Consider the following 26,291-nt stretch of genomic DNA (forward strand, 5'->3'; position numbering starts at 1 on the left):
GTATGGAGTTATTGTTGTTGAACATATTGCTGTACAATGGAAGGGTTTTCCACCTGTTTGACAACCATGGATGTAAGTAAATAAAATGTATTGTTTCTGAAGTTTGAAAAGTCTATACACATGGAATTATTCTATACGAAATAAGAAGTTTAACTAATATGCGAAGCACAGTAACTGGATGATGCGTAGTAATTTATAAGCAACCTAGACTACAAACTCTGAAGTGGTACATTTGTTTATTAAGAAGCAATCACACATTCCATATTTTATTCATTTGTCCTGGTGATGTATTTTGAGCTTGAGCTTGTAACACATCTTCATGTGTTACAAGTACTGCTTGTATCTCCACTTCCATATTGGTAAATTTCAGTTTTCACTTCTGAGCATCCTCATCACCATGGCTAGTACCAGGCTGAGGTCTTTGTGTGCCATTCATTTTCTTTTGGAATGTGTAGCCTACACACGCAGGGTTGACCCAAACCCGCTATTTATTGTGAGAGGTGTGTAATTCTCCACCGCTAATTGCGGTGAGGGGTATTTAAATTGTTTGATTGCGGAATCATGTGCTTCACCTAATTAGTCTTATAAAATAGGTTGTTATTTTGACGCTGAGTGCGGCCGTACTGAAGACACACATTACGTGGCTTTTTGCAGTCGGTTTTTCCCCTTTATAAATTTGGGCCTCAGTGTCTTCTCATTTTCTTGATTCAGCATCATAAAACATTAAAATGCAGCTGGCAAACTGTTCGTTACACTGTGTCATTTATCTTTGTCAAATAAAGTGTTGCTGTCAGTAAAACTGGAGTTGATAAAACAACAAGATACAAAGGTTTAATAAAAGCTGTCTGTAAAGCTTTTAAATAAATAAATAATAAATAAATAAATAAATAAATAAATAAAACATTTTGACAAGACGTAAAGAATACAATTTCTTTACAAATGTCTTCACTATCTAGAAAGCCAGAGGGCACTAGTAAACCAATTCCCTTAAAAAATAAAAAACAAAAAAAAACACCCAATGTCCACAAAAATAACTCAATGACCTTGGTTGTCTTGCTTATTGACACATTTGCTATGGGTGGTAAGTGTAAATTTACTGGTAAACAGTACTTCCTTCCATTAATAAACTGTCCATTTGTATATTTTAGCTATTGAGACTCATTTACTTGCATCTTATTAAGTAAACAAAAAAACACTGTCTTTTTAAATGATCTAAATAGTGGCTGACTGAAATAAAGTTTTCCTAAAACTCTATTTAGACTTCTTTTTGAGAACCAGCGGTATCTAGATCTTTAAAATAGTGGATGGGGTTCAACAAGACTCCCAGACAACTATTACAAGGAAGCATCTATATTATTTTTATTTCTCTGTCATCATACATTCGATTATCTGTACCTCCAGAACCATGACGCAGTTTCTTATCCCTAGCCAGTTAGCCACTCATGAGCAGAACTCTAAGCAGAACTCTCCAGGGTTTCATTAATATTTGCATGTGTAACTCCAGAAAAAAAAAACAATCTTGGGTCAGTGAGAGAGTTACATGTTTTAAATATATCAGTATTTAAAAAGAAACAGAAAATACATTAAGTTTATTCTGGACATCAATTATTATGAGACAAGACAACGTTTAAACAGCAAGGAAGCTGTCTCAGCCCAAAAAGGAAGCTAAATATCCTGCTAGGCCATTTAAGTTTACCGTTTAAACACCTTAAGAGAAATTTGATTTTTTAGAATTTCCATATCCTTGTATGCTACTTCACAACTCTCACTTCATGCAAATGATGACAGCATTGAATCTGCTTTTTGGATTCACTTTCTCTCCCCTAACATTTTCATTAGGGATTTCCAAAGAATATAGAATAGAAATGAAATTGAAAATGTTAGTTTGTAACATAAGCCTTGACATGGCCTATATAAACTCAAAAATGAAATAGTCTCCTATTACTGAAAATTACACACCATTAAAGGCTATATTAAGAGGAAAATTTAATTTCCTGCAGTAAGTTCATATATTTGAGGTGTACAATTACAAAAAGTGTGAGTTACAGAAAAGGTCGAAATAATTCTGTATGGTATATAAAAAGTGCTGAAATATAAAGAACTGCACTGTATACTGTATATTGTCTTACAATATATGCAATATAAACATTTGTATAAAGGCATATACAGTACTCATGTTTACATGTCTTATTTGATCAGATCTGACCGCCATAGGCCCAAAATTACCTCTTTTAGCAGGCAGATGGCTATTTTGTATAACTGCTCCTCACTGAACAAAGTGGCCAAATGCTGAGCTAGCATATTGGAACTCTCCAAGTCTCTTCCACAGAGCTTGTCTATGATTATCCTGTTTCACCCCCTGGGGAATCCATAATTTATTCATAAGGCATAACTGCATAACTGAAGGCCTCTCGCTATAAAGCATTGTCCTCTTTGGAAAACTGCCTAGGGACAGATGTGAAATTTAAACAGACAATCCCACCAAGCAGTCAATCTTGTAAAAGCACTGATATTACAAAGTAAATACAAGAGATCTGTTTATTTAAGGTTATCACTGTGACTGACAAGGTATTAAAACAGGCTTTCTACTATTACAAAAGATATCACGGTCTTGAGTCCCAATTGATGTTCTTAGACACGCTTCTATCTTTTATATTTTTTTCTGTGGTGCTGCATTGGGGATTGGTGATTTGATAGATTTGGAGATGTTAATGTAATGCTAACTGAAACCCTGCCCATCTACATTCAAATTCATTAGATGTATAATAAAATCCTGACTGTTCATATTGATTTGACTTCTAGGTAGCAACCAATTATTTTTTTTTCAGCAGGCTATTTTTTATACATGGATTTGCTGTAGTAAATGTTAATCCTGTCTAAATAGGACCCTGATCATGTAGCATTCTTTAAACACAATATTCTCTAGCAAACTGTATTTTTTATTTTTTCATTTGCTAAACTCCTTTTATAAAAAAAATAATAATAATAAAAATAAAAAATATATAAATTCAACAAGTGTCTCTTTATTAAACAGCTATATATATATATATATATATATATATATATATATATATATATATATATGGTTGTTGTAAATCAGTTGGAAAGTTTACACCTGCATTGATTTGTTGCTGCACAAAGAAACCAATGAAACTCTGGGGCCCTCCAGTGGTACTCCAAAGGATTTGTAGTTCCTCTAAAAAATATACATTGAAAATTGAAATACTCAATTGCTTTATGACAACCTATTTCTGTATTTGTTCAAATAAACAAACAGATTGGTTTGTAAAATGTGCAATACCACTACAGTATTCCATGGAAACAGAGATTTAACACACATTTAACATATCATTTTTTTATTTTTTTGTAAATTATTTATTTATTTATTTTTATTTAGTATGGTCCACGGCCACATCCTTCGGACCATAACAGCAGTGCCACCTCTCCACTGGTATAAAATAAAAACAGATAACAAAATTAACAATTAATATAAATATATAAATACCATTTCAGCAGGCTGGTTGCCACTGGATGATCCTGCTGCAAGGTGGGGTAAGGATAAGGAAGTATGATAAAGGAGGCACTTAAAGCATTATAAAACATAGTAAAACATGTTTACTGAAATTTACAGCATCTTTAATTCTCACATAAAAATTCTAAAATGCCTGCCAAGATTGTGTTCTTTCCCTTTTCAGTGTTCCCATCAGCATGTTATTCAACACAGCTGCATCTGTTTGCTAGAATCTCAGCTAATGATTCAATAAGCTTTCAAGTATCCTGTAAGTAGATACAACTTCAGATTGTGCAGAAGTGCACGGAAGTGTAATTTTCAAAAACACAAATACTCTATATAAAGGCTGCAAATACACAGTTATAATAAGTACCAGAATATCTTCAACACCTTGAAATGAGGAAATATCAATGTTTTCTCCAGGATTTGTCTTTTGAGTCTGCAGAAACATGGAACTGTCAACACTGAGGAAACAGCACTGGTAGCAGTAATACATATACAAGTGCATTGCCAGGATTGTAAACCATTTTAAAACATAAACAAATGCAAGTGCCCACAACACAAAGTAAAGTGTTATTTTGGTGCTAATGCAGCCACATGTCTGTGAAATGTCTGGAATTTTGATTGAAATGTGTCATAAAAAAGAATTAACACAGGTCATTAAGAAAACTTTGACAATTTTCTTCTTCAATGTCTAGTTTTTTCCTTCTTGTGATGCGTCTGTACACTGTATTTTATAGCCCCTGATAATCCACTGTATATTGCACTAATAGCCCTTTTATTTGGAGGAGAATTCCTCCCAGAGATGTCTTTTAACAGCTAAAGTTAAAGCCCTAAAGTAACCCTAAAGGCTTAACATCTTTTATTTATTATGTTTGCTTTTCTTGGCCTTTTAACTCATCACCTGCTTATTCCCTTATGCTACTTGCTTGCAGACTTTACTTTTTATATTAATATTTACTTCTTTAAAAAAAAATATTTAACACAACTCAGCAGCTATATATTTTTGATGAAAACGTTCAACCTTCTCTGCATTTGGACAATTATTCAAACAGAATAATCTGAATACTCAGTAGAATTTCAGGTTAAAACATATGCTTTTACTGCAGAATGTACAAAATGTACATTAAGAACTGAATAATAACGGTGAATGAACAAAGCGTTATGATTATGATCTCCTGAAATCGGAAATCTTTTTTTTTTTCAAAACGCCATGCCAGCCTGTTCTTTTGAATGTCTGTGAAAGAAAGGTCATTAAAAAGCCACCAGCTGCCTCCATATAATGGAGTTGCATTGAAATATCTTCAATACAAGAAAAAGGCAACCAGTTTGTCAGAAAAAGGCTTTCAGCTACAAAGACAAATATTACATCTTACAAGGTTTTAATAAATTCTTTTGCATAACCAATATTTTAAAATTCATGTTCTTGCCTCTTTTTAGCACTAGCAACTGTATCACTGATATTTCTTACATAATTGAATATCTTGTGTTTTAGAATTTAAAATGATTGTTGCTTCTATGTACTTACAATCGTTTTTGTAATAAAATGGACAGCCTGTGTATAATGTGCATGACTGAGCAGCCGTGGGCTTGTAGAGCATTTACCTCCTGTGTAACATGCACCTCTTGTATATTAGTGTATCAAAATCCATAGCATACTACAGCAGGCTATAAAGAGTATTGCAACAGAGTGGCGCTAGCACCGTTTAGGGCAGTGCAGTCAGAGACAGCAGCTGCAGGAGGAGCAGGGGTCGTGGCCCCTGGAATGTGGACTGAGTGTGTTAGTTCCCATTGGGTGTGTTTTCTGTGCTTAATATACATAAATGTATTACTTTGTATAGTTTACTTTGGGCCACCAGATGGGCAGCGAGGGGATCCTCACCGACACAGAGAAGATTGCCGCCATCCAGGACTGGCCTCTCCAAGCTGAGGTTCCTGGACCTCGCTTCATACTACTGCCACTTTGTGGCTTGGGTTCGCTGACATCGCCAACCCGCTCCAATGGCTGCTGTTGAAGGGAGGCCTGCAACAGCACCTTCAACACTACTATTTCTATCCCTAATCTCTGTGGGTTACACTTCACCCTCCACGCCGCACTCCAGTGGCTGCTGAGCTTCCATGATGGTGGTGGTGCATCGAATCGAGCTGCTGCAGTCCTGCCAGTGGCAGGAGGTCAGGGAGCAGGAGCTGAGAGTTGCCCAGGACCTGTGTGGCGGTGGGGGGCCAGATAACTCCAGATGGTTTGGGGCCCCTCAGGAACTGTACTCAGGGTTGTGCTGCCAGCTAGGGATCAAAAAGACCCGCACCACACTTCTCCACCCTCAGAGCAACAGGCTGGTGGAAAGATTTACTAGAACCCTCTCCACCCAGCTCGCCACCGCCGCGCACTCCTGATGCTTAGCCAGGAACTCCGGACCCCAGCTGGGCTGCTGTTCGACCGTCCCCCCGGACGCTGCAGCGGATGTCCCTGGCCTTGAGTATACCAAGGTGACCCCTCGTGTGTTAGTTCCCATTGGTTGTATTATGTCTGTATCTGTATCGATGTGCTTTATGTGCTTAATTTACATAAATGTAATGTAATGTACATTATAGACTGCTCAGGGTCTTTCAGCCTTCAATATTCCACAACACATCACGGATAAACCCTGTTCATGAAGTCAACCATAAGTTTTTTCCATAGCTGCATGATTGACGTCATCTGGTTAAAAAAATTATACCTGAGGCTCCTCAGAATTCTATTCAACTGCAAAGTCAATTCAAAACGATGACATCACAAACTGCCACCAACCCCAGTTATTTTCTCTTGCTCAACTTTTCATTCTTTTCAATGAAAATGACAATAGACTAAACAGAAGTTCTTAATGATTATAAAACAATACATCTGGATTTATAGGGCTAGTTATAGGTCAGAGCATCTGTGTATGGGTTATAGCAACACTCTCAGCATGTAAAACAGACTTCAGTTTTCAGCCTCGGTCCATTCATTTCTCCTTACCCACATACACAGATGTTCACCATCCTATAACCCTATACTATTGTCTGAGTATACTGAGCACCTTGTTGTAATGCTTCACACAAACAGTGGTGAACTTAACAGAGCTCTTCAGCAGTTTACATATATACCCTAACCTTACTTAAGCAGGTACACATTGAAAGAGCAATACTGCTAATCCATCAGATGTTTAATTTTACTGCAATACTCTTTACGTGCACTTTACATCCATTACTAAACCACACTGCTGTGGAAGCTTGAAATGTACAGCTCCTACTGTGCAAATTCCTTATAGAAAATTCTCTGTTGGAAGCTCCCGTGGGGTGCCTAAGAAATTTCCTAAGAAATGGCCCTTTAGAGCATTTAAGAAATATGCATTGCCACTGCATGTGTTTAGTAGCACAATCTCTGCAAAGCACTTTGAAGATGAGTGATTTGCAGAGATTGTTTTCCAGATTCATTCTGAGGCAAAGCAGGGAATTCTGAAGATGTTTACTTGCATTGTAATAATCTGTCTATATGTAAATGCACATGTAGCACATGCCTGGTATCATGTTCAATAAAATGAGTGATTTCAGTACCATTCAGCAGCATAGGCTCAGAGCAGTGAAGTTCTCCTGTTGAGATCCAAAACGATTTATAATGCTTGTGGCGCCAAGGCTTGCCTCCTGCTCAGGAGACATAATGTTTGTTGAGGAAGCTTTTAAGCAACAATATGAAACAATAACATAGTACCATGTCACAATAGTAAATGTTATTTTTCAGTGTACATGGAAACTCCAGTGGAGCTGAGGGGATGCTACTGTATGTGACAATGTAAAACTACCATATGAGGTGGTTTTAAATAAGGTGGTTACATGTCACTTCATTGATAATCTACCCATCAGAAAAATCGGCAAGATCAATTGATGTTTTATAATGGATTTAACTCAGTTAATCAGTGGCTGGTGATCACACTATATTTTAAGGGGCATTTTTAATTAACCACTAACTAACATGTCAACAAATACTGTGATTTTTTTTAATAGTGCCCTATTTGTTAACTAATTCATACACAACTACTAAACAACCAATGGTAGTATATGTAGAAACTTTAATTACACGTTATTCTCAATGTCACTTTAGAATGATCAATTTCAAGTCAATTATAACAATGAAACAGAGTTAAAGCAAATTCGTTTTATATAATTATACGTTTTTTCTTAGTATGATGGACAATGGACAATGGGATGAGGGTGTAAATGATTCAGATTGGTGGGGGTGCACACCCAACATGTTACATTACATACAACATAATGTATTGGTAAGATAGATGTCCTCGAAGAATGACTAAATTATCAATCATGTTACTGTTACTATGTCGCTTATATAAAAACCTTAAACTATATCAAGGTCAACAAGACATTATTGCATTGCTGCCAAAGGCTACAGCAGGAGCTGCATTTATTAGGTTGTATCAGAGACATTTTTATCTTTGGTTCAATTGGCTTCCTAACCTGTCTTCTTATTGATAAATTACTTTCACTTATGGGAGACATTGCTTATTTTCCTGTGTATATATATTATCTAAGCTTTAAAAATGAATCGCTGTCTACAGTACTCTGCAAATCCTTTTTTTGTATCTTTACATAGACTGACACCCAGTGGTCATTTGTAAAATTACAAATGACAAATGAACAGGGCAGCAGTATAATTATTGGTTTACTAGTAGTTATGAAAATTGCCCTATCTCTCTCTCTCTCTCTCTCTCTCTCTCTCTATATATATATATATATATGTTATATACAGTATATATATAAAATTCAGTGAAGGATATTACTCTATCATGTTTTACATGGCATAATCTCATCATATATTAATTTCTTTTTTTACACCTACAACATCACACAATTATTATAGTGCATAATTAAGTACAATCAAACTTGATAAATCTATTTATACTACTTTGCTGCTAATCTTTATTAACTGGGAATGTATTGAAGTCTGTGATCTGATACCAAAGTTGCTCTGGTGGTTGGAGAAGTTGGCATCCTGAGGGGGAAAAAGGGTATTGTGTGGCAAGACTATGAAGGGTCTTAAATGTAAGAAGCTACATTTAGAAAACAGAAGTAATGTGGAGCTTGTTACTTGAAACAATAAGCAGCCCACGAAAAAGGGCATAAAACTTTTTTTTTTTTTTTTTTGTTTGTTTATGAATACATTTTTGGATAGATATTTTTTAATTTGTGTGTTAAGCTCTGGTACTTCTGTAAAAAAAATTGTTTTCTGCATAGTCATGTTGAATCATTTAATATGTGAAACAAAAATAAATAAATAAAAAAATCACCAAAAAGGTGAAGCATGAATTGTAACATCATATATATTTCCTACAGTAAACCACCTGTAAAAATACGTTTTCTCAGTTTAATATGAAACACAGGTTACAAAATAAGACCATGTTCACATGCATGTTCCCCTCAGCATTTCAAGAGACAAGTATATTATTAGCATTATTCTATGTGTTATCCATTAGTGATTGAAAATATATATCATACCATACCATAAATCCCAGCTATGTCCAATTAATTACATACACATACATATACACTACCAGTCAAAAGTTTTAGAACACCTCAATTTTTCCAGTTTTTATTGAAATTTACGCAGTTTAATGTCTCAATGTACTCTGAAATTAAAGCATAGAACAAATAAACAATTAGAGATAAAAAAGAAATCATGGAATCGTTTTGTTTAACAAAATTTAATCTAAATTTTTGACTCATCAAAGTAGTCACCTTTTGCAGATATAACAGCTGAACACACTCGTGGCATTCTTTCTACAATGGAAATCAAATATTGTTCGGAAAGTTCTTCCCAACACTGTTGCAGAAGTTCCCACAAATGTGTTGCACTTGTAGGTTGCTTTGCTTTCACCCTTCTGTCCAGTTCATCCCAAACCAGCTCGATGGGGTTTAAGTCTGGAGACTGTGCTGGCCATTCCATGATTTGAAGCCTACCGTCTTGTTCTTTTCTTCTAAGGTAGTTCTGACACAGCCTGGAGGTATGTTTTGGGTCATTATCTTGCTGTAGGATGAACCCCTGACTAGGCGTATACCAGAGGGTATTGCGTGGCGCTGCAAAATGCTGTGGTAGCAGTTTTGGTTCAGGGTGCCACTCACTCTGTGCAAGTCGCCGACTCTGGGTCCAGCAAAAGAGCCCCAGACCACCACGCTTCCTCCTCCATGTTTGACAGTTGGTGTCACACACCGAGGAACCATCCTTTCGCCTACTCGACGGCATACAAAAACCCTGCGTGATGAACCAAAGATTTCAAATTTTGATTCATCGGTCCATAAGACCTTCTTCCAGTCTTCAGTAGTCCACTGGCGGTGCTTCATGGCCCAGGCAAGCCTCTTTTTCTTATTTTGCTATCTTAGCAATGGCTTTCTTACTGCCACTCGACCTGTCAAACCTGCAGCTCGACGTCTTCTCTTCACAGTTGAAACTGAGACTTGCTTACTTCGACCTGTGTTAAGCTGTGCTTGAAGCTGTTGTCCTGTGAGCCGCCTATCACGCAAGCTGTTGACTCTCAGAAACTTGTCTTCTGATTCTGTTGTGGCTTTGGGTCTGCCAGACCTCTTCCTGTCAGAGTTTCCTCCAGTTTCCAAGTGCCTTTTGATGGTGTAGGAAACTGTACTCACTGACACCTTGGCTTTCTTTGCAATTTCTCTAAAGGAAAGACCTACACTTTTAAGGGTTATAATGGTCTGTCTGTCTTCCTTTGTTAATTGCCTTTTTCTCACCATTATGAGAGCAATATACTACTTCCTGCAGTACAATACTGTCCAAATAATGCTTAAGAGGGTGTAGTAACACAGTCTGTTCCAACACTGCTTTTATACAGACAGAGGGTTTGTAAGTAATCAACAAAAGTTGGGACACCTGTAGGAATTTTTAGCATCAACTTTCAAGGCTTAATTTACTTCCATTGCTGCAGAACAGCTGTAAGTTGTTAACCCATTACTTGTTCCCTGAAAAAGGCCTTTTTGTATAACTCTGAAATGTACATTATTTTTCAGTTTTTGGTAACCTAAACTTTTTTTTAACCTCTGGCAGTTTACCGCTTACCTTTGTACCATTTCAGGTTATTCACTGGACTTGAACTGCTTAAATTTCAATAAAAACTGGAAAAATGGGGGTGTTCTAAAACTTTTGACTGGTAGTGTATATATAGTACATACTGTATATATACATACATATATATATATATACACACACATACATACATATATATACATACACAGTATATATATATATATATATATATATATATATATATATATATTATATTTGATATATCTCCTCCTTCATGCATTCCTGGAATTGATTGTTAGAGCACAGCCTGGATCATGACAACCTCAAACCACCCCACGTAACCTTCAGAGAGGACCAAACACCACTAGGATCATCTGCAAAATGAACAGCAAGTGCTTGAGGCAGATTGGATTGGTTTTCAGAGCTTTGTAAAGCAGTTGAAAGGAACCAGGCGGCTATGTTTTGATTAGTCAGAAACTCCTACATTTCCAAATGTTTGCAGTGTCATATATCCTTCTTGAAAAAAAAGGTTAATAAATATTCTGGTCAACAAAATGTAGGTACATCTGCATTACAGTGATAATAGATTCACTGGAAGAACCTGCCCTACACAGTATACTGTACTGTACGTATAACCCAATGGGGGGAGCCGTAGTCTAGTTTTGTGGCATGTAATATTTATATGACAGTCTGGCTCTAGTGGTGCGTTATATTTACTTACTATATATAAAATGTTATCTTAAAAAAAAACAGTAACTACAGTGTGCATTTTGGGGTGAATATGGTTGCAGAAAATCACCAACATTACAGAACTTCTCTGTTCATTTAGCATAAACCTCTCATTGCTGTGCTGTTTTAAAATTTAAAAATGCTTTTGGTGGATATTTATAGTGCTCTGTATGTTGAGGTTATGCAGCAAAAGCCAGAACTGATTTTGCAAAGGATTTCTGTTGGGTGCTCAGGGATTGCCAGACATACAAGAACAAGGTACAGTACCTTCTACCTGCAGGTGTTGACATGCTAAATGGAGAAATACCAAGTGAAACTAATATGCTGTCTTAATTAAGGTAGTACATGGATATGTGGATTGCTAAATGTTAACTGTAATATATCTATGATTCCAGCACTTTAACTTGTATTATTGCCATGGACAATCATTTAGGTTCAGTCTATATAATTAGATTACATTTAATAATGACAGCATTTAAATACATTTACTGGTATCTCACCAACTAGGCAAATGTTCCCAGTTATTTCCAGTTATACAATACATCATTACTTAATCAATGTGTGAATCACTTACATTTACTAGGATTAAATATGTTGTATGACAAAATCTTCACATTGCTCTACTATTGAAAGTTGATGGCTCTTAAACTTTTTAGCACTCAAGACCAGCAATAATTTATTCCAGCAGTTCTTAGGCGGTAATCTCATGTACCAATGCAATAATGAATATGTTTTCAGAGACGGCATTACTTAGTTTACATCATGCATTAAAAACAAATTAAAAAATCTTTTACATGTACTGCTATTTACATTGAGAAGTGTCATATAACTAATGTTTACACCAACATTCTCTATACTTACTGCTGTTGCCTCATTTGATCTGCTCATTGTTTGAATTTTAAATACCGCCCCCCCCCCCAAACACCATTCTCATTAGTTTAAATGTGTAAATGTGTACATCGATTGTTTTACACTGATATATCATCACAAAAACATTCCTTTAAGATAATCACTGCCAAAAACTGTAGATACTTGCATTACTGGATACCATTTCTGGTTGTACAGTAAAGGCTTTAAGAGTATAGGCTTTAAATTGTAAACACATTGCCCTTCACCAATTTACATTTCTTGGAAGAAAATGCTGATATGGTGTTATACAATTTTAAAGATTAGATTTGTACTGTACTTGTCAGAACAATTTATGCCAAGCAGTGCCTCTTAACTTTTGCATCCGATCTTTGAAAGGCTGTCCTTTTATTCTGACTTGCTTGTTTTTGCATATGTGATCAGTATAAACAGCTTGTGAATGTATTCAGTGGGAATTTATACCCCAACCTGCTGTTCACAAGCTGTTGATTTCAGATGCCAACATCACTGGTGCAAACAACAGTAGACACAGACCACTGATAACTGGCAGTAGTTTGTATGTTCTGACAAATCCCAAATTTATATTCTTCCAGGTGTGTGCATGTCCATTACCTGCTGAATCTCTAATCATTATGGTTGAAGACGGCATTCTGTAGGCAAGCATGCACAGGGTCCACCTCGTACATACAGGAGACAAAAATAATTTTGGCCATGTTCTAACTATCCCCAAGATGATGGTGTCTTTCGGGATACTGCACATATAAAATAGTTTTTTGATATTATATTCCTGCATATGGACTAGCCACTCCAGTCTCCTGAACTATTGATTAAGTGCATTTTAAATCACTGGTGTGGAACAAGCCTTTAGGAGGCGCAGTCACAAGACAGTGGTAGGCTTGTACCTACAAGAGAGGATCAGCATTGTTTCTAAGTGGGCAATGCAAAAATAGTCAGTGAGCGAGGGAAGACTAACAGAGGGACAATGTTGCCATTCTGGGGGTACTCAGAGAAAACGTTATTCGCGACGGGTTTCCTGTCTGGCAATTAAAATGACTACTACACGATTAGTATAAGTACGTAGAGTCCATACAATAGTTTCTAGAAGCCCATGAAGGTTTCTGTATTATCAAATATAAATATGTAATTCAATCTGAAATGCTTAAAACTGCTTTTCCCCTACTATTTCTACACCATTACTAGTACACGCATTATTTACCTGTTCCACAGGTGTATACTATATTGAAGAATGTGTAGCAATCAAAATCATGCAACTAAAACGGCTTTGGACCCCTAATAACAAAATATCACACTGGTTTAACTTTAAATTCATTTACTTAAATTAAAAAAAAAAAAATGTACAGCACAGTTTTTATGATATAAATCATTCTCTTTAAAAACTTTACAGGGGAAATTTGTACATTTTTCAATATAAATTTTAACTTCACACCAGCTACACAGATTACAAACACGTACTCGCAACTCCTTCAAATGACTGATAGAAACGTTTCCTTCCGTTCTTATATACCAATTGGGAATTTTACAAAAATAGTTAGCAAACATTTACACACAAAGAACTAATACATTTGAACACCAACAGCTTGATTTTATTTTAATTGATTTTTTCTTTATTTAAAAACATTGCAGTAAAATGAGACACCTTCTTTCTGTATGGAAATGACACTTTTTCTCATCTCCAAGTTTTAGAATTACAGTCATAATTAGTAAGCTGCCTTCTACTCGTGCTGTAGAACTGTGGAGAAAATATATACAGTATGCATCCACTGTTGTGCAAAAAAAATATAAATGTGAACATCTCAGTATCAACTGAACTGAACTAATTCTTCCTTAAATTTAAACCAAACCCTTTCACTCACAGAAACCACAAGATCTGCTGCAGAAGACCTGCTCAAAGGCAATTCGCATGTTTCTCAGTCTCTGTCAATACTGCTTAAAACAGTTGTGGATATGTGGTTGTGGTGGGTTAATCTATCTTCAAAATGTATATATTTGTACCATTATACATTCTTAAGACATATCCGTGGGTTGTCATGTGACCATTCAGATGGGGCACCAATGTTCAAACGTATGGTTTCATTACAAGATATATCGCTAGTTCTCATATCCCATTCCACAAAAGGGATTCAAACTGGCTTCTTCACTTCCATTTTTCAGAAGTGGAACATCATGGAGCTTCAACCAGCCTTCTGCAAACATTTCAGCTCTTAACTGTAAACTAAAATAGAGCATTTCACATTTGGCAGCAAAGACTTTTATAATACATTCTGTGCTTCTTTAGTATTTTCATGTACACTGTTTGCATTCTATTAATACAAAGGCAGTATGCCACACACTTGGCTGTTCTGGTATTCATGTGACAAAAATCAACCATAGTGGTATTGTTAATGTTTCAGTTCTGAGCTTAAAACAGGATAGTGGACAGTTTTTCTAAGGTTTAGGAATCTGAATTACAAAAATGTTGTCATACTGTTTAAAAACAAATACATACAAAAAAAATTAAAATAAAAAGCATTAAGCAATTCTCTGGTAACAAAATGGTACAACAGGAAATGGTACAACAGGAAAAGGCTAATTAACAGTGACATGTTTCACTGCTTCTTGATGGTCTGCTTAGTATCTAAAAACATTTGGACACAATTATTTAAAGCCAGAGTTAATACACTGAATTCTTGGGAGGTGGTGGCCTGAACTACAATATGGCAATTCATTCAAAATTGGCCCTATCACCTATTATGTTTTACTTTGTTCCTCCAGCACTGCTCACAAACATGGTTTGAAAATTAAACCTGGTTAAAAAGTAAACAATGTATTAGAATTCTATCAAAAAGCTAAAAAAAAAAAAAAAAAAAAAAAAAAGCACGTAACAGACCAGAATACTGTTTAAAAAAGAAATTAAATGAAAAGAAAAGAAAAAGCCTGGTCTGTCATTGATGCCAAAGTTAAACCAGAATTCATTAAGCAATTAGTTTGGATGAACCACCGCTACAAACCCAAAATGCTGACCAAGTATAGATACTTACACTACCTGGCCATTACCATCACTGCCCTTCCACAGAGTGCCTTTAAGCAAGTGCTTTGGTATTATGATTGGGAAATGGTTTGTGCCGTGTTCACATGAACTGTGTAACTTGTATTGAATAGTAGAAACGGTATTGGTCATTCTGTATCTTGTGTCTTAATTCCTTTTCTTAAACACTTTCTGGTCGGGGCTACTAATCAGTTTTATGAAAGATTTACTTCTTGAGTTTTTGTACAGTATAAGGGTGCAATAAGCTTTGTGGTTAAAAACAAAGACAAACTTCAGTGCAGTCTATACAGTAGAGCTGAAACCCAGCAATACTTTCTATTGTCTTCTTCCAGTTGTGAATAGAAGCCTTTTGTAAAAACAAGGAAGTTTATTACAGGCACCTCTCTCCTTTGAAGGATTTCACCTTTTTTAGATATACAACAACTACATATAGAACATGCGTATGGTGTAGGTCTATGCATTAGCTGGCTAAAGGCAGGTGAGGGGAGGCAATTTCACTGAGGTGTTAGTGTGCACTCATCCTGGAATGGATAACAAATCTGCTAGGAAAACTACACAGAAACCCTATCAATGATAATCTAGTGAAATGTAAATAGCCTAAAATTAGAGAGTCACCTCTGGCCTTAAAGCACTTTAATAAACACTTTTAGTTATACTGTAGGGCATATATGGTATTACATATAACTGACTGAGTAAATGTTCTGGAAGTACAGTATAGTGTAAATAATGTTGTCATTATTTTAGCAATAACAGTAAACTATGTGGTTATTACTGCCATGTATAATGTAATAATCTAATTGTGGTATAAAATTCAATTTTAAATGTGAACTAACAATCTGTTAAAATGTAGTAATTACATGGTTACTACTACTCTAATGTATGAAAATGCACTCTTTGTAACTCCTTACTTACATGGTAACACTAAATTAGTTACCCAGTAGTTTTTATACCAGTACTGTAGTTACCAAATAATTACTTAGCAATTACTATGCAATATGTTTCTTGAAGCGTTGTACAAAAAAAAAAAAAACATTTCTAGGAGGTCAAAACTGGTGATAATCTCACAGTTTATTATAGACTACTCCTTTCACCACATATTTTTAAAATCCTTTGTTTAACTAAATTAATTCATTTTAAAAGGTAAAATATTGGCAGGCATTTGCACTATCCAGTCCATTCCGTTTAGAGTAAGGTTTGTTTTATACATGGAATTTATGGAATTGAAAAAGGCTTTGATTTGTCTTTCTCCAGGTCAGTCTCAACTTCTATTTTCGCACACTTTCAAAGCACTTGGAAACAAATGCAACAAGTGCTTACTGTGCAAGGCTTACAGTAAATGTGAAAAAAAAAAAAATCGGACAAATACAAAAAACACAAACTGTACAATACAAATTCCCATGACATGAAAAAAGTATTGCGAAGCAGGTAAAGCAGTCCCTGGCCCACCCGCCACCGAGAACAAAAAAGACGAGGCGACAATTTCCTTGCTGCTAGGTTTCACTGATGGAAGCTGCAGACATTATTTTCATGTACTGAGTGAAGATCATCTCAAAGGCCTCGTCTCTGTGTATCATGGCACCAAACACTAGTGGCTAAAAACAGTAAAGAAACAGAAGACCCATTTTTGGTTATTTATTTGTCTACTTAAATCAAGCGGAGATGATACGCATTACATTACCCCCCTCTCTAAACTGCAGGAGACTTTTGCCTTTGTTAAAAGAAAAACAGTTATATTATTACAATATACACTTATGGCTTCCAATTTTTTTTTTTTAACTTCTAATTTTTCAGATATACAGAAAATTGGCAATGTAGCTTTCCGCTCATTTAATTAAAAGCAGGTGTTAAGTAATAGAGACTACATTTACACCAGGTGGAAACAGGTGTAACCACTAAATGTAGAACAGCCCAACACCAGATGTGTAAATGCTTTCCAAATCACAAGTGGGGCTGTCTTAGTTCACTGAACTGGCTGTGCATCCATTAAAACAGAAAGATGACAATAAACTGCAAGTGCCTGGGAGCTCCTTCATTCATACTAAAAGGCACCTGTCTCCACGAATGAGTACACCGCTTACTCACGCATTAACCCATTTGTATATGGGCCCTTTGTGTATGGTTAACTCACCTTCTGTGTAGACGGTGTTGCTATTGAAATGCCCATGCCTGATCCTGGCAGGACAGACAGCACTTTGTACTGGAAAAAAATACACAAGCTTTTAAACTGAACAGGTCCTGTCATGCTTTATTATTATTCATTAGCCAATATTTTCATAGTAATTGTAAAAGGCTAAAAGTATTTCTGATGATTTTCCAAAATGTATAATTTGTTTAACCATGTATAAAAGACATCTGATTTCTTGGGGGATGTTACTTGTAATCCCGCAAATATGTTTACCTAACTTGAACAAAAACATCCAAACATTTAACTCAAGAGGCTGCATATAACATTACATTCAGAGACTGCTTATACCTCCGGCCTCTGAGTACCATACTGAACATTTTAATGAAATCATGTCAATTATCCACAAACTGGAACACAGATTAATTAATGTAGTATTACCAACAGCAAAACTGAACCTCTAACAGTTTTTTTTTTATTCCATAATGTTTTTCCAATGAAAAGGCAGAACAAAATGACAGATGTAATAACATTAAATGGAAGCAAAACAGCAAGGCACACAATTACAAATGTTAACTTTGACAAATTGCAAAGCAATGGCCAGATGAAAGCGAACAGAAAACAAGCACACACATTGAGAACATACCTTCTGAATATCTGTTATGTCTGTTAGTTTTATGACTTTATTTTTCTTGGATGATCCAGACTTGGAGCTTTCAAAGCATAAATAACTGGAGAAGAAAAACAATAAAAAGTTGTTTTTTCAATGTACAGTATCTTCTTATCTTTATAACAATAACTAAAGGAATGCATTTGGAAGCTTTTGTAATTATCATTATATGCTAAATATCGAAATACACACACATACAATTCTGTCTAGCTATAATACAGACAATAAAAATAGTTTACAAAGTTGAACAGACAATTTACAAAATAAGTTCTGTTGTAATTATTAAGTCACTTTGATAGTCTCCTCCATCTATACAAACTGCCTAGCACCACTTTTGCTAGTCTACCTGATTAGATTTGGCAGCTCCCTCTGATGCAAATTAGATTGATGATGTGATGTGACATGTAATTCCCTACTGCACCATAAAGCTACTGTAGTTTACTTAAGCACTGCTGTGGATCAAGTCAACCCAACCCAATTTGTTCCCATGATGGTGAAGGCTTCATTTAATATGATATTGCACCTATCCACTGTGCAGGAACTGCGTGTGCATTGTTTGAAGATCAAGACAGACTTCTGGCATCTTTCATAGCCACCACAATCCCTGGGTCTCAATCGAATTGAGCATGAATTTGAAAGACACATTCGACATGACAAAAATGAATGACTGACTGGATCCCTCAAGAGCACCCTGTGGAGTCTATACCATCTTATGTGTGATCTGTGATCAAGGCAAATGGTGGCCAAACTCCATATTAGGTCCTAATGGTGTATCTGACACTCTTTTCAAAGCACCAGTTAGTATTGCATGCAACTCACACAGTTGTTTATACTGTATGTGTAGTGGCCCACATGGCATTTAACCGCGTGGATATGCATACATTTACGACAAGGAGATTGTCCAATTGTACTTCCAGTTTCAAATTATTTGGCTGCCAGTCTAATTATTAAACAGTTTAATTGTGTTCATATTGGTCAAGAAACTGGAATTTTTTTGCATTTATTTTATGACAAATTTCCCCTATGAATTAACCCTATTACTACTATGAGTGTTTCGGTGTCACAGCTTAAGACTTCCCTGGTGGTGACAGCCGAGGGGTTTCCAGGCCTTACTATAAATGATATACATTTCCATTGCTGGCTCTCACCAAGACCAGAGGGGTGTGGCTCTTGCCCTCAAGTGTCTGGACTGTGACCAAACGGTGCAAGATGCCAACTGCTGACCTTTAAATAGTGCATCAATAAACACGATGTCTAGCAGGCTGGGGTTCTGTGCTGCTGCTTTACTATTATGCCTTACATTGGATTTATGTATTAAGTATTATTAGTTATTCATTGCAGGAACCAAAACATAGAAATAATGCAAAGAAAGCATGGGAGAAATGAAGTAGCAGTAATTAATTTAAAGCAAAGAGATAATCAAAAACTAAACAAAATGTCAGCATTTAAAACATTGCATGTTAAGATTATTCTACTTTACCTTGTCAAAAAGAGGCTGCATCTATCTTTATAAATATACACCGAATACATAAATAAAATAAATAAATAAAAATAAATGTCATACTTTATTACTACAGAATCAAACAGCTTGTATGCAAGTCATATTCCAATACTGACCAAAGAACTTGAACCTATAGGATGCTAAAAGTCTTGCTTACTTTTCTGTTACATAAAGGACTCCATTACGAATGTAGTCAGTTGGCATCTTTCTGTCTCTATTTATCAAGCAGCAACGCCATCCATTTTCACAGGCTGCAAAATATATTTTAAAAAGTTATCCTACATCAGGTTTACATGCGTCAGGTGTAAAACAGCAAGTGGAAAAAAATCTACTACCTTTGGGGAATGTTTACCATTGCGTCGGACTGTCAAGATAGTCTGCTTGCTGATAAAGTAAAGTTTGTGGAAGGATGTAGTTTAAAACAGATAACAAGGAATTATAGTTTAATAACCGAGCTGGATTGTGGGACACAGCTGCTTTAACGTTAAATGGGAGACAGATAAACACACTGTTAATAGTGTTTTTACAAAGGATGAAGTCAGCCATGCCATTACATAAAGCATGTCATCTTTTAAGATAATAAACAGAAGCAGGCCCATCAAATAAACCCACATACATTAAGTAATAGAGAAACAGATAGAGTCATTATTACTCTACTCTTGTAATTACAGCATGTACCAATATTTAAAGCAAAGGTGGGATTTTAGTTTTGAAATTACCATGTCAATACGACATTCTCCTGCTGGGCACATTGATCCAGTGGAAAGAAGAAAGAACAAGAGCCAGTGGCTCAGCCTAAAGGAGGTTAACCTCGACAAAGCGATCTTGTAAATAATCAGATACAGAAGACACACACAGAAAAAAAACGAAAAAGAATGTTCTTTATTATACTTATCTAGTTAAATCATGCCTAATTTAGTGTGAAAATACTGGAAATCCCAAAAATATCTCTGCATTGTATGTTACAATACATACCAGCTAGAGGGCGCTCAGTCTCTGATAAGTTGAAGATTTCATGGAAACTGCCTTTTTTGGTGCTGTGAGATCGCCCGCCTTCATCTTCCCTATTGATCACTGAAGGGATATTTGTCCCAAGGATGCTTCGGGATGATGTAACTGGTTGAACCTATAAATGGAGAAACATTTTTTTATTTATTTATTTTTTTTAATTCCTAATAACACAGGGGGGTTCTTCTAACTGAATACCAACTCAAAAGACCACTTCTGTTTTATGCAACAATGGAGGATTTTTCTGTTGCATTCTCCAGCATTGGTTCAGCACTTAAACCTACTGTATAGGCATAACTGCTTTATATAAAATCACATAAATCAGCAAACCAAATGCACAGCCTTTCAAAAAAATGCTAAATAAATCTACCAAAGATGTATTTAAAATGATCCCAATTTTAAACATTTTCTGGCACGCAGGGCAGGCAAAGACTTTACTAAGCTTGAATGTCTTAAAAGAAAGTGCGCTTTTGCTTTTTTCAATCTCATGCAAAGCATACTGCAAGCTGAAGTGATGACAAACCTACTCCTCCCTCAATTTCTTTCAGTGTTAACAAAAAGCAACCCTGGGCAGCCTATTAAAGCAAAACACAAAATCAAAAGCAAAACACAACTAAACTAGATTCATAGTTCACCCAAAAAAAAAACACATGCTGGATTAAGATATGAGCAATACCCTATGAAATCATAAAGTTGGACTGTCACATTTTATCAACTCTTTCATTGTTTATAGTTATAAAAACTAAAACAAACAAACATTTTTCATTTAATCTATTACAATTCTAAAATTAAATAAACAGGTATGTACCCGTTGGAGATGAACCCGATTACCTCTATATTAAAATACTACTACTACTACTACTAATAGTAATTTTAAAAAATCTAAAACAATGCCTGAAATATTTTTGTCTTACTATTTAATATGAAATAAAGGTCTCTCGGGGCCCATTTTGTTACCGCAACTGTAATATTGTGTTTTGTCATATCGCTGGACACAAAAAACGTTGGTATTCAGGTATCATTGGGAGCTTTGACATATTTTCATTTGATCTGACAAATTAAAAACATAAGTAGAGGTTGCAACTATTTCATGGTTTTTTTTTTTTTAATTTACAGTAAGCCTTTAAAAGCAGATGAAAATGACAGGGTACCTTTAATCCAACAAAAATGTGTGCTTCTATAGTCAGGGCCGGATTAACGCACAGGCAAACTAGGCACCTGCCTAGGGCCCAAAGTCATGGGGGGGCCCCAAAACTAAAAAGTTTTTTTTTATTTTTAAAACAGATACAGAATTGCGCACAAACTGGAAGAACTGACTGACATTTCAACTGAGGCCGTGTATCTCACTTGTGTTCACGCAAAATCAAACTTGCTGACCCGGAGCTTACTGTCTTGCTCACTTTCGCGAGGCAACACAAGTAAATTCCAGATCAGTAAGTTTGATTTTGCTTGAATACAGCAAACAATGTCTCTTTCATGGGAAGCAAAGCATAAACACAAGAAACGGGAAGAACTAGAATGCAAGCAGCAAAGGGGGGCATTAGAAATATTTTTACAAATCTGTGCTGAAAGCCCCGAACTGCTGAAAACATTATCCCCGACCCTGGAGAAAGAGCATTTTCTTTAACGAAGCGTGTCAAAAAACACCTCTGAGCAACAGTACAGCAAGGAAAGCTGACTGCCTTTGCTGTATTGAAGATTGAGAAAGAAGTAAGCCATGTTAAACTGCATTTGGCTTAAGGTTGCCAACTGTCCATTAAGGCCAGTCAGTAAAAAAAAACAAAAAAAAAAAACACATTAACACTAAAACGTAAAATAAATAAAAAAAAAAAAAAGTCTGTTATTTTGAATAAAAATAAATCTGGTATATTTGGTATTGCTTGCGGCATTCCCAATCAGCTCGAATGACATATACCTGCACCTTATGTGATGGCAGTGAAAAGTATCAAAAGAAGAATGCCAATTAACAACACTGTGCTGAAATTAGTATACGCGTTCTTCAACCAAGTAAGTAAACAAAAGCACAGTGAGCTCGTCCAATTTGCAATGCTATTTTGTTATTGGAAATATGCTGGATAGCCTCGATGGAATTTATGCAATAACAAGTGACTGACTGACTTGACGGATCTTAGACGTGATCTGGCAGCTGAAGAAAACTGGCACAAAACTGCACTCTTGTATATACCTAGCGGAGAGCCACGTTCCTACACTTGCAAAGGTTGCCATTAATATGTTGACTTTGCCACACAGATGAAACTTGTAAAAACAGATGTAAGAAATCAATTGTCTACAGACATTCTGAATGGAATTCTGACAATCAAAACTGCTGTTAAAAACAGCACCAGCTTCAGACCAACGATCTATTCTACAAATGTGTCCATGTATGACCACAAGACATAAGTAAGACCTAAAGAAATGCAAGTACACAAAACTAGACTATTTTATAATGTATTTTGATTTATTGTTGCTATTTGTTTTTTAAATGTCAGTAAAAAAAAAAGTGTCATTTAAAAAAAAAAAAAATGCCACTGTAAATCTTTATGTCAGTAAAAACAAAATGACAAGGTTGGCTCCCTGATTTGATGACACGGCAATGTGCAGGTGTGTTTGTGCATTTAATATATATTTTGTGGACTATGGGGGACCTACAGTTAGTGGACAAAAATGTGAGCACCCTCATATATAGAAGTATCATGTTTTTTTTTTTTGGTTTTTTTTAAATTAGATAACAATCAACATGGTACTCTTGTCCATATTTGAACTGTTGTATTTTTATTCAGTAAATCGTGAATGGGATCTATGGGATCTGACGTAGGCTTCAGGTTTTTCCGAATTTATTTTGAAATGTATTTAGCACACCGCCTTCAATTGAACTGTTTCTGGCAGATGCGGTCAGTCATTCAGTTCAGAGCAGTGTGAGAAATTTGTGTCATAAATAATAACCATAATTGACCGTTTCTGATCAAAACCATGTATAATAGCTTAAAAACGGGTGGGCTCCCTGGAGGTCGCCGGTTCAAGTCCAGGCTATTCCACTGCTGAACGTGGACAGAACTCCCAGGTGGCAGCGCACAATTGGCCACGTGCCATCTAGGTGGGGGAGGGCTTAGGTTGGCCAGCGTGTCCTCTGTTCACTGCGCACCAGCGACCCCTGTGGACTGGACGGGTGCCTGCGGGCCTGCCTGTAAGCTACCCAGAGCTGCTTGGTCCTCTAACGCTGTAGCTCCGAGGTGGCTGCATGGCGGGCCTGCAGAGTGAAAAGAAGCAGAAAGCTGAGGCGCATGTTTTGGAGGACGCGTGTGTCCGTCTTAGTCTCTCCCGAGTCAGCGCAGGGGTGGCAGCGTTGGGCCGGGTTGAAATAAAAATAAATTGGGCATTTGAAATTGGGAAGAAAATCAGAAAAATAATCGGCGATTCCAAATTTTCTTAAAAAAAAACAAACAAATAATGATACCTTTTGCAAATTGGTGGAGCATGAGTTAAGCAAATATATACATACATTATATATATATATATATATAGTATATACACACAGTACTGTGCAAAAGTTTTAGGCAGGTGTGAAAAAATGCTGTAAAGTAAGAATGCTTTCAAATATAGACATGTTAATAGATTATATTTATCAATTAACTAAATGCAAAGTGAGTGAACAGAAGAAAAATCTACATCAAATCAATATTTGGTGTGACCACCCTTTGCCTTCAAAACAGCATCAATTCTTCTAGGTACACTTGCACACAGTTTTTGAAGGAACTCGGCAGGTAGGTTGGCCCAAACATCTTGGAGAACTAACCATAGTTCTTCTGTGGATTTAGGCAGCCTCAGTTGCTTCTCCATGTAATCCCAGGCAGACTCGATGATGTTGAGATCAGGGCTCTGTGGGGGCCATACCATCACTTCCAGGACTCCTTGTTCTTCTTTACGCTGAAGACTTTCTTAATGACTTTCGCTGTATGTTTGGGGTCGTTGTCATGCTGCAGAATAAATTTGGGGCCAATCAGATGCCTCCCTGATGGTATTGCATGATGGATAAGTATCTGCCTGTACTTCTCAGCATTGAGGAGACCATTAATTCTGACCAAATCCCCAACTCCATTTGCAGAAATGCAGCCCCAAACTTGCAAGGAACCTCCACCATGCTTCACTGTTGCCTGCAGACACTCATTCATGTACCGCTGTCCAGCCCTTCGGCGAACAAACTGCCTTCTGCTTCAGCCAAATATTTCAAATTTTGAGTCCTCAGTCCAGAGCACCTGCTGCCATTTTTCCGCACCCCAGTTCCTGTGTTTTCGTGCATAGTTGAGTCGCTTGGCCTTGTTTCCATGTCGGAGGTATGGCTTTTTGGCCGCAAGTCTTCCATGAAGGCCACTTCTGACCAGACTTCTCCGGACAGTAGATGGGTGTACCAGGGTCCCACTGTTTTCTGCCAATTCTGAGCTGATGGCACTGCTGGACATCTTCCGATTGCGAAGGGAAGTAAGCATGATGTGTCTTTCATCTGCTGCAGTAAGTTTCCTTGGCCGACCACTGCGTCTACGGTCCTCAACGTTGCCAGTTTCTTTGTGCTTCTTCAAAAGAGCTTGGACAGCACATCTGGAAACCCCTGTCTGCCTTGACATTTCTGCCTGGGAGAGACCTTGCTGATGCAGTATAACTACCTTGTGTCTTGTTGCTGTGCTCAGTCTTGCCATGGTGTATGACTTTTGACAGTAAACTGTCTTCAGCAACCTCACCTTGTTAGCTGAGTTTGGCTGTTCCTCACCCAGTTTTATTCCTCCTACACAGCTGTTTCTGTTAATGATTGTGTTTCAACCTACATATTGAATTGATGATCATTAGCACCTGTTTGGTATAATTGTTTAATCATACACCTGACTATATGCCTACAAAATCCCTGACTTTGTGCAAGTGTACCTAGAAGAATTGATGCTGTTTTGAAGGCAAAGGGTGGTCACACCAAATATGGATTTGATTTAGATTTTTCTTCTGTTCACTCACTTTGCATTTAGTTAATTGATAAATATAATCTATTAACATCTATTTTTGAAAGCATTCTTACTTTACAGCATTTTTTCACACCTGCCTAAAACTTTTGCACAGTACTGTAGATAGATAGATAGATAGATAGATAGATAGATAGAGATAGAGACAGATAGATAGACAAATAGACAGACAGATAGATAGACAGATAGACAGATTATATATATATATATATATATATATATATATATATATATATATATATATATATATATATATATAAAATCATATATTTGTTGTTATTCATATAAGAAGATAGGGGCCCAAAAGTGTATGTTTGCCTAGGGCCCAGCCCAGTGATGGATCAATCCAGCCCTGCCAATAGCAGTAGTAGTCGTAGTAGTAGTAGTAGTAGTAGTAGTAGTAGTAGTAATAGTAATAATAATAATAATAATAATAATAATAATAATAATAATAATAATAATAATAATAAAAACTGTGAAAAGCAGTGCACAAGTTCCAGATACAAACTAGTCAAACACTGGAACCATAATTTAAAACTTGTACCTATTTAAAGTATTAGTAATGGTGAAAAAAATGTATGGAGGAAACATGCCATATTTTTAATATTGAGAAAGCAGTTTTGTACAAAATGTTATCAATTTTGAAAAAGGTATATATTCTTGAAAATTTTTGTTGGTCTAACATAAAAAGATGGGAACAAATCTGAGCATGAATGGTTTGAAATGTTACAGAACAGTTGCGTTGTCTATGTTAGACTACCTGCAAGC

The 26,291-nt window shown here is 36.2% G+C and overlaps 1 protein-coding gene across 5 annotated transcripts in view; it reads right to left on the reverse strand.

The window, feature by feature from the left end:
• Positions 1 to 16,251: 16,251 nt before the first annotated feature.
• Positions 16,252 to 26,291, reverse strand: part of gramd4a (GRAM domain containing 4a) — a 52,929-nt gene continuing 42,889 nt past the window's right edge. For all 5 annotated transcript variants that reach the window (XM_034026728.3, XM_034026727.3, XM_059027178.1 and 2 more), the window contains 5 exons: positions 20,488 to 20,638; positions 19,670 to 19,763; positions 17,988 to 18,072; positions 17,348 to 17,416; positions 16,252 to 16,811 (listed from right to left, as the gene is read on the reverse strand). In XM_034026728.3, the coding sequence (XP_033882619.1) occupies positions 16,710 to 16,811; positions 17,348 to 17,416; positions 17,988 to 18,072; positions 19,670 to 19,763; positions 20,488 to 20,638 (501 nt within the window). In that variant the 3' untranslated portion in view covers positions 16,252 to 16,709. The remainder of the gene's footprint in view (positions 16,812 to 17,347; positions 17,417 to 17,987; positions 18,073 to 19,669; positions 19,764 to 20,487; positions 20,639 to 26,291) is intronic.

This window comes from Acipenser ruthenus, chromosome 7, assembly GCF_902713425.1.
Source record: "Acipenser ruthenus chromosome 7, fAciRut3.2 maternal haplotype, whole genome shotgun sequence".
Lineage (NCBI taxonomy): Eukaryota > Metazoa > Chordata > Actinopteri > Acipenseriformes > Acipenseridae > Acipenser > Acipenser ruthenus.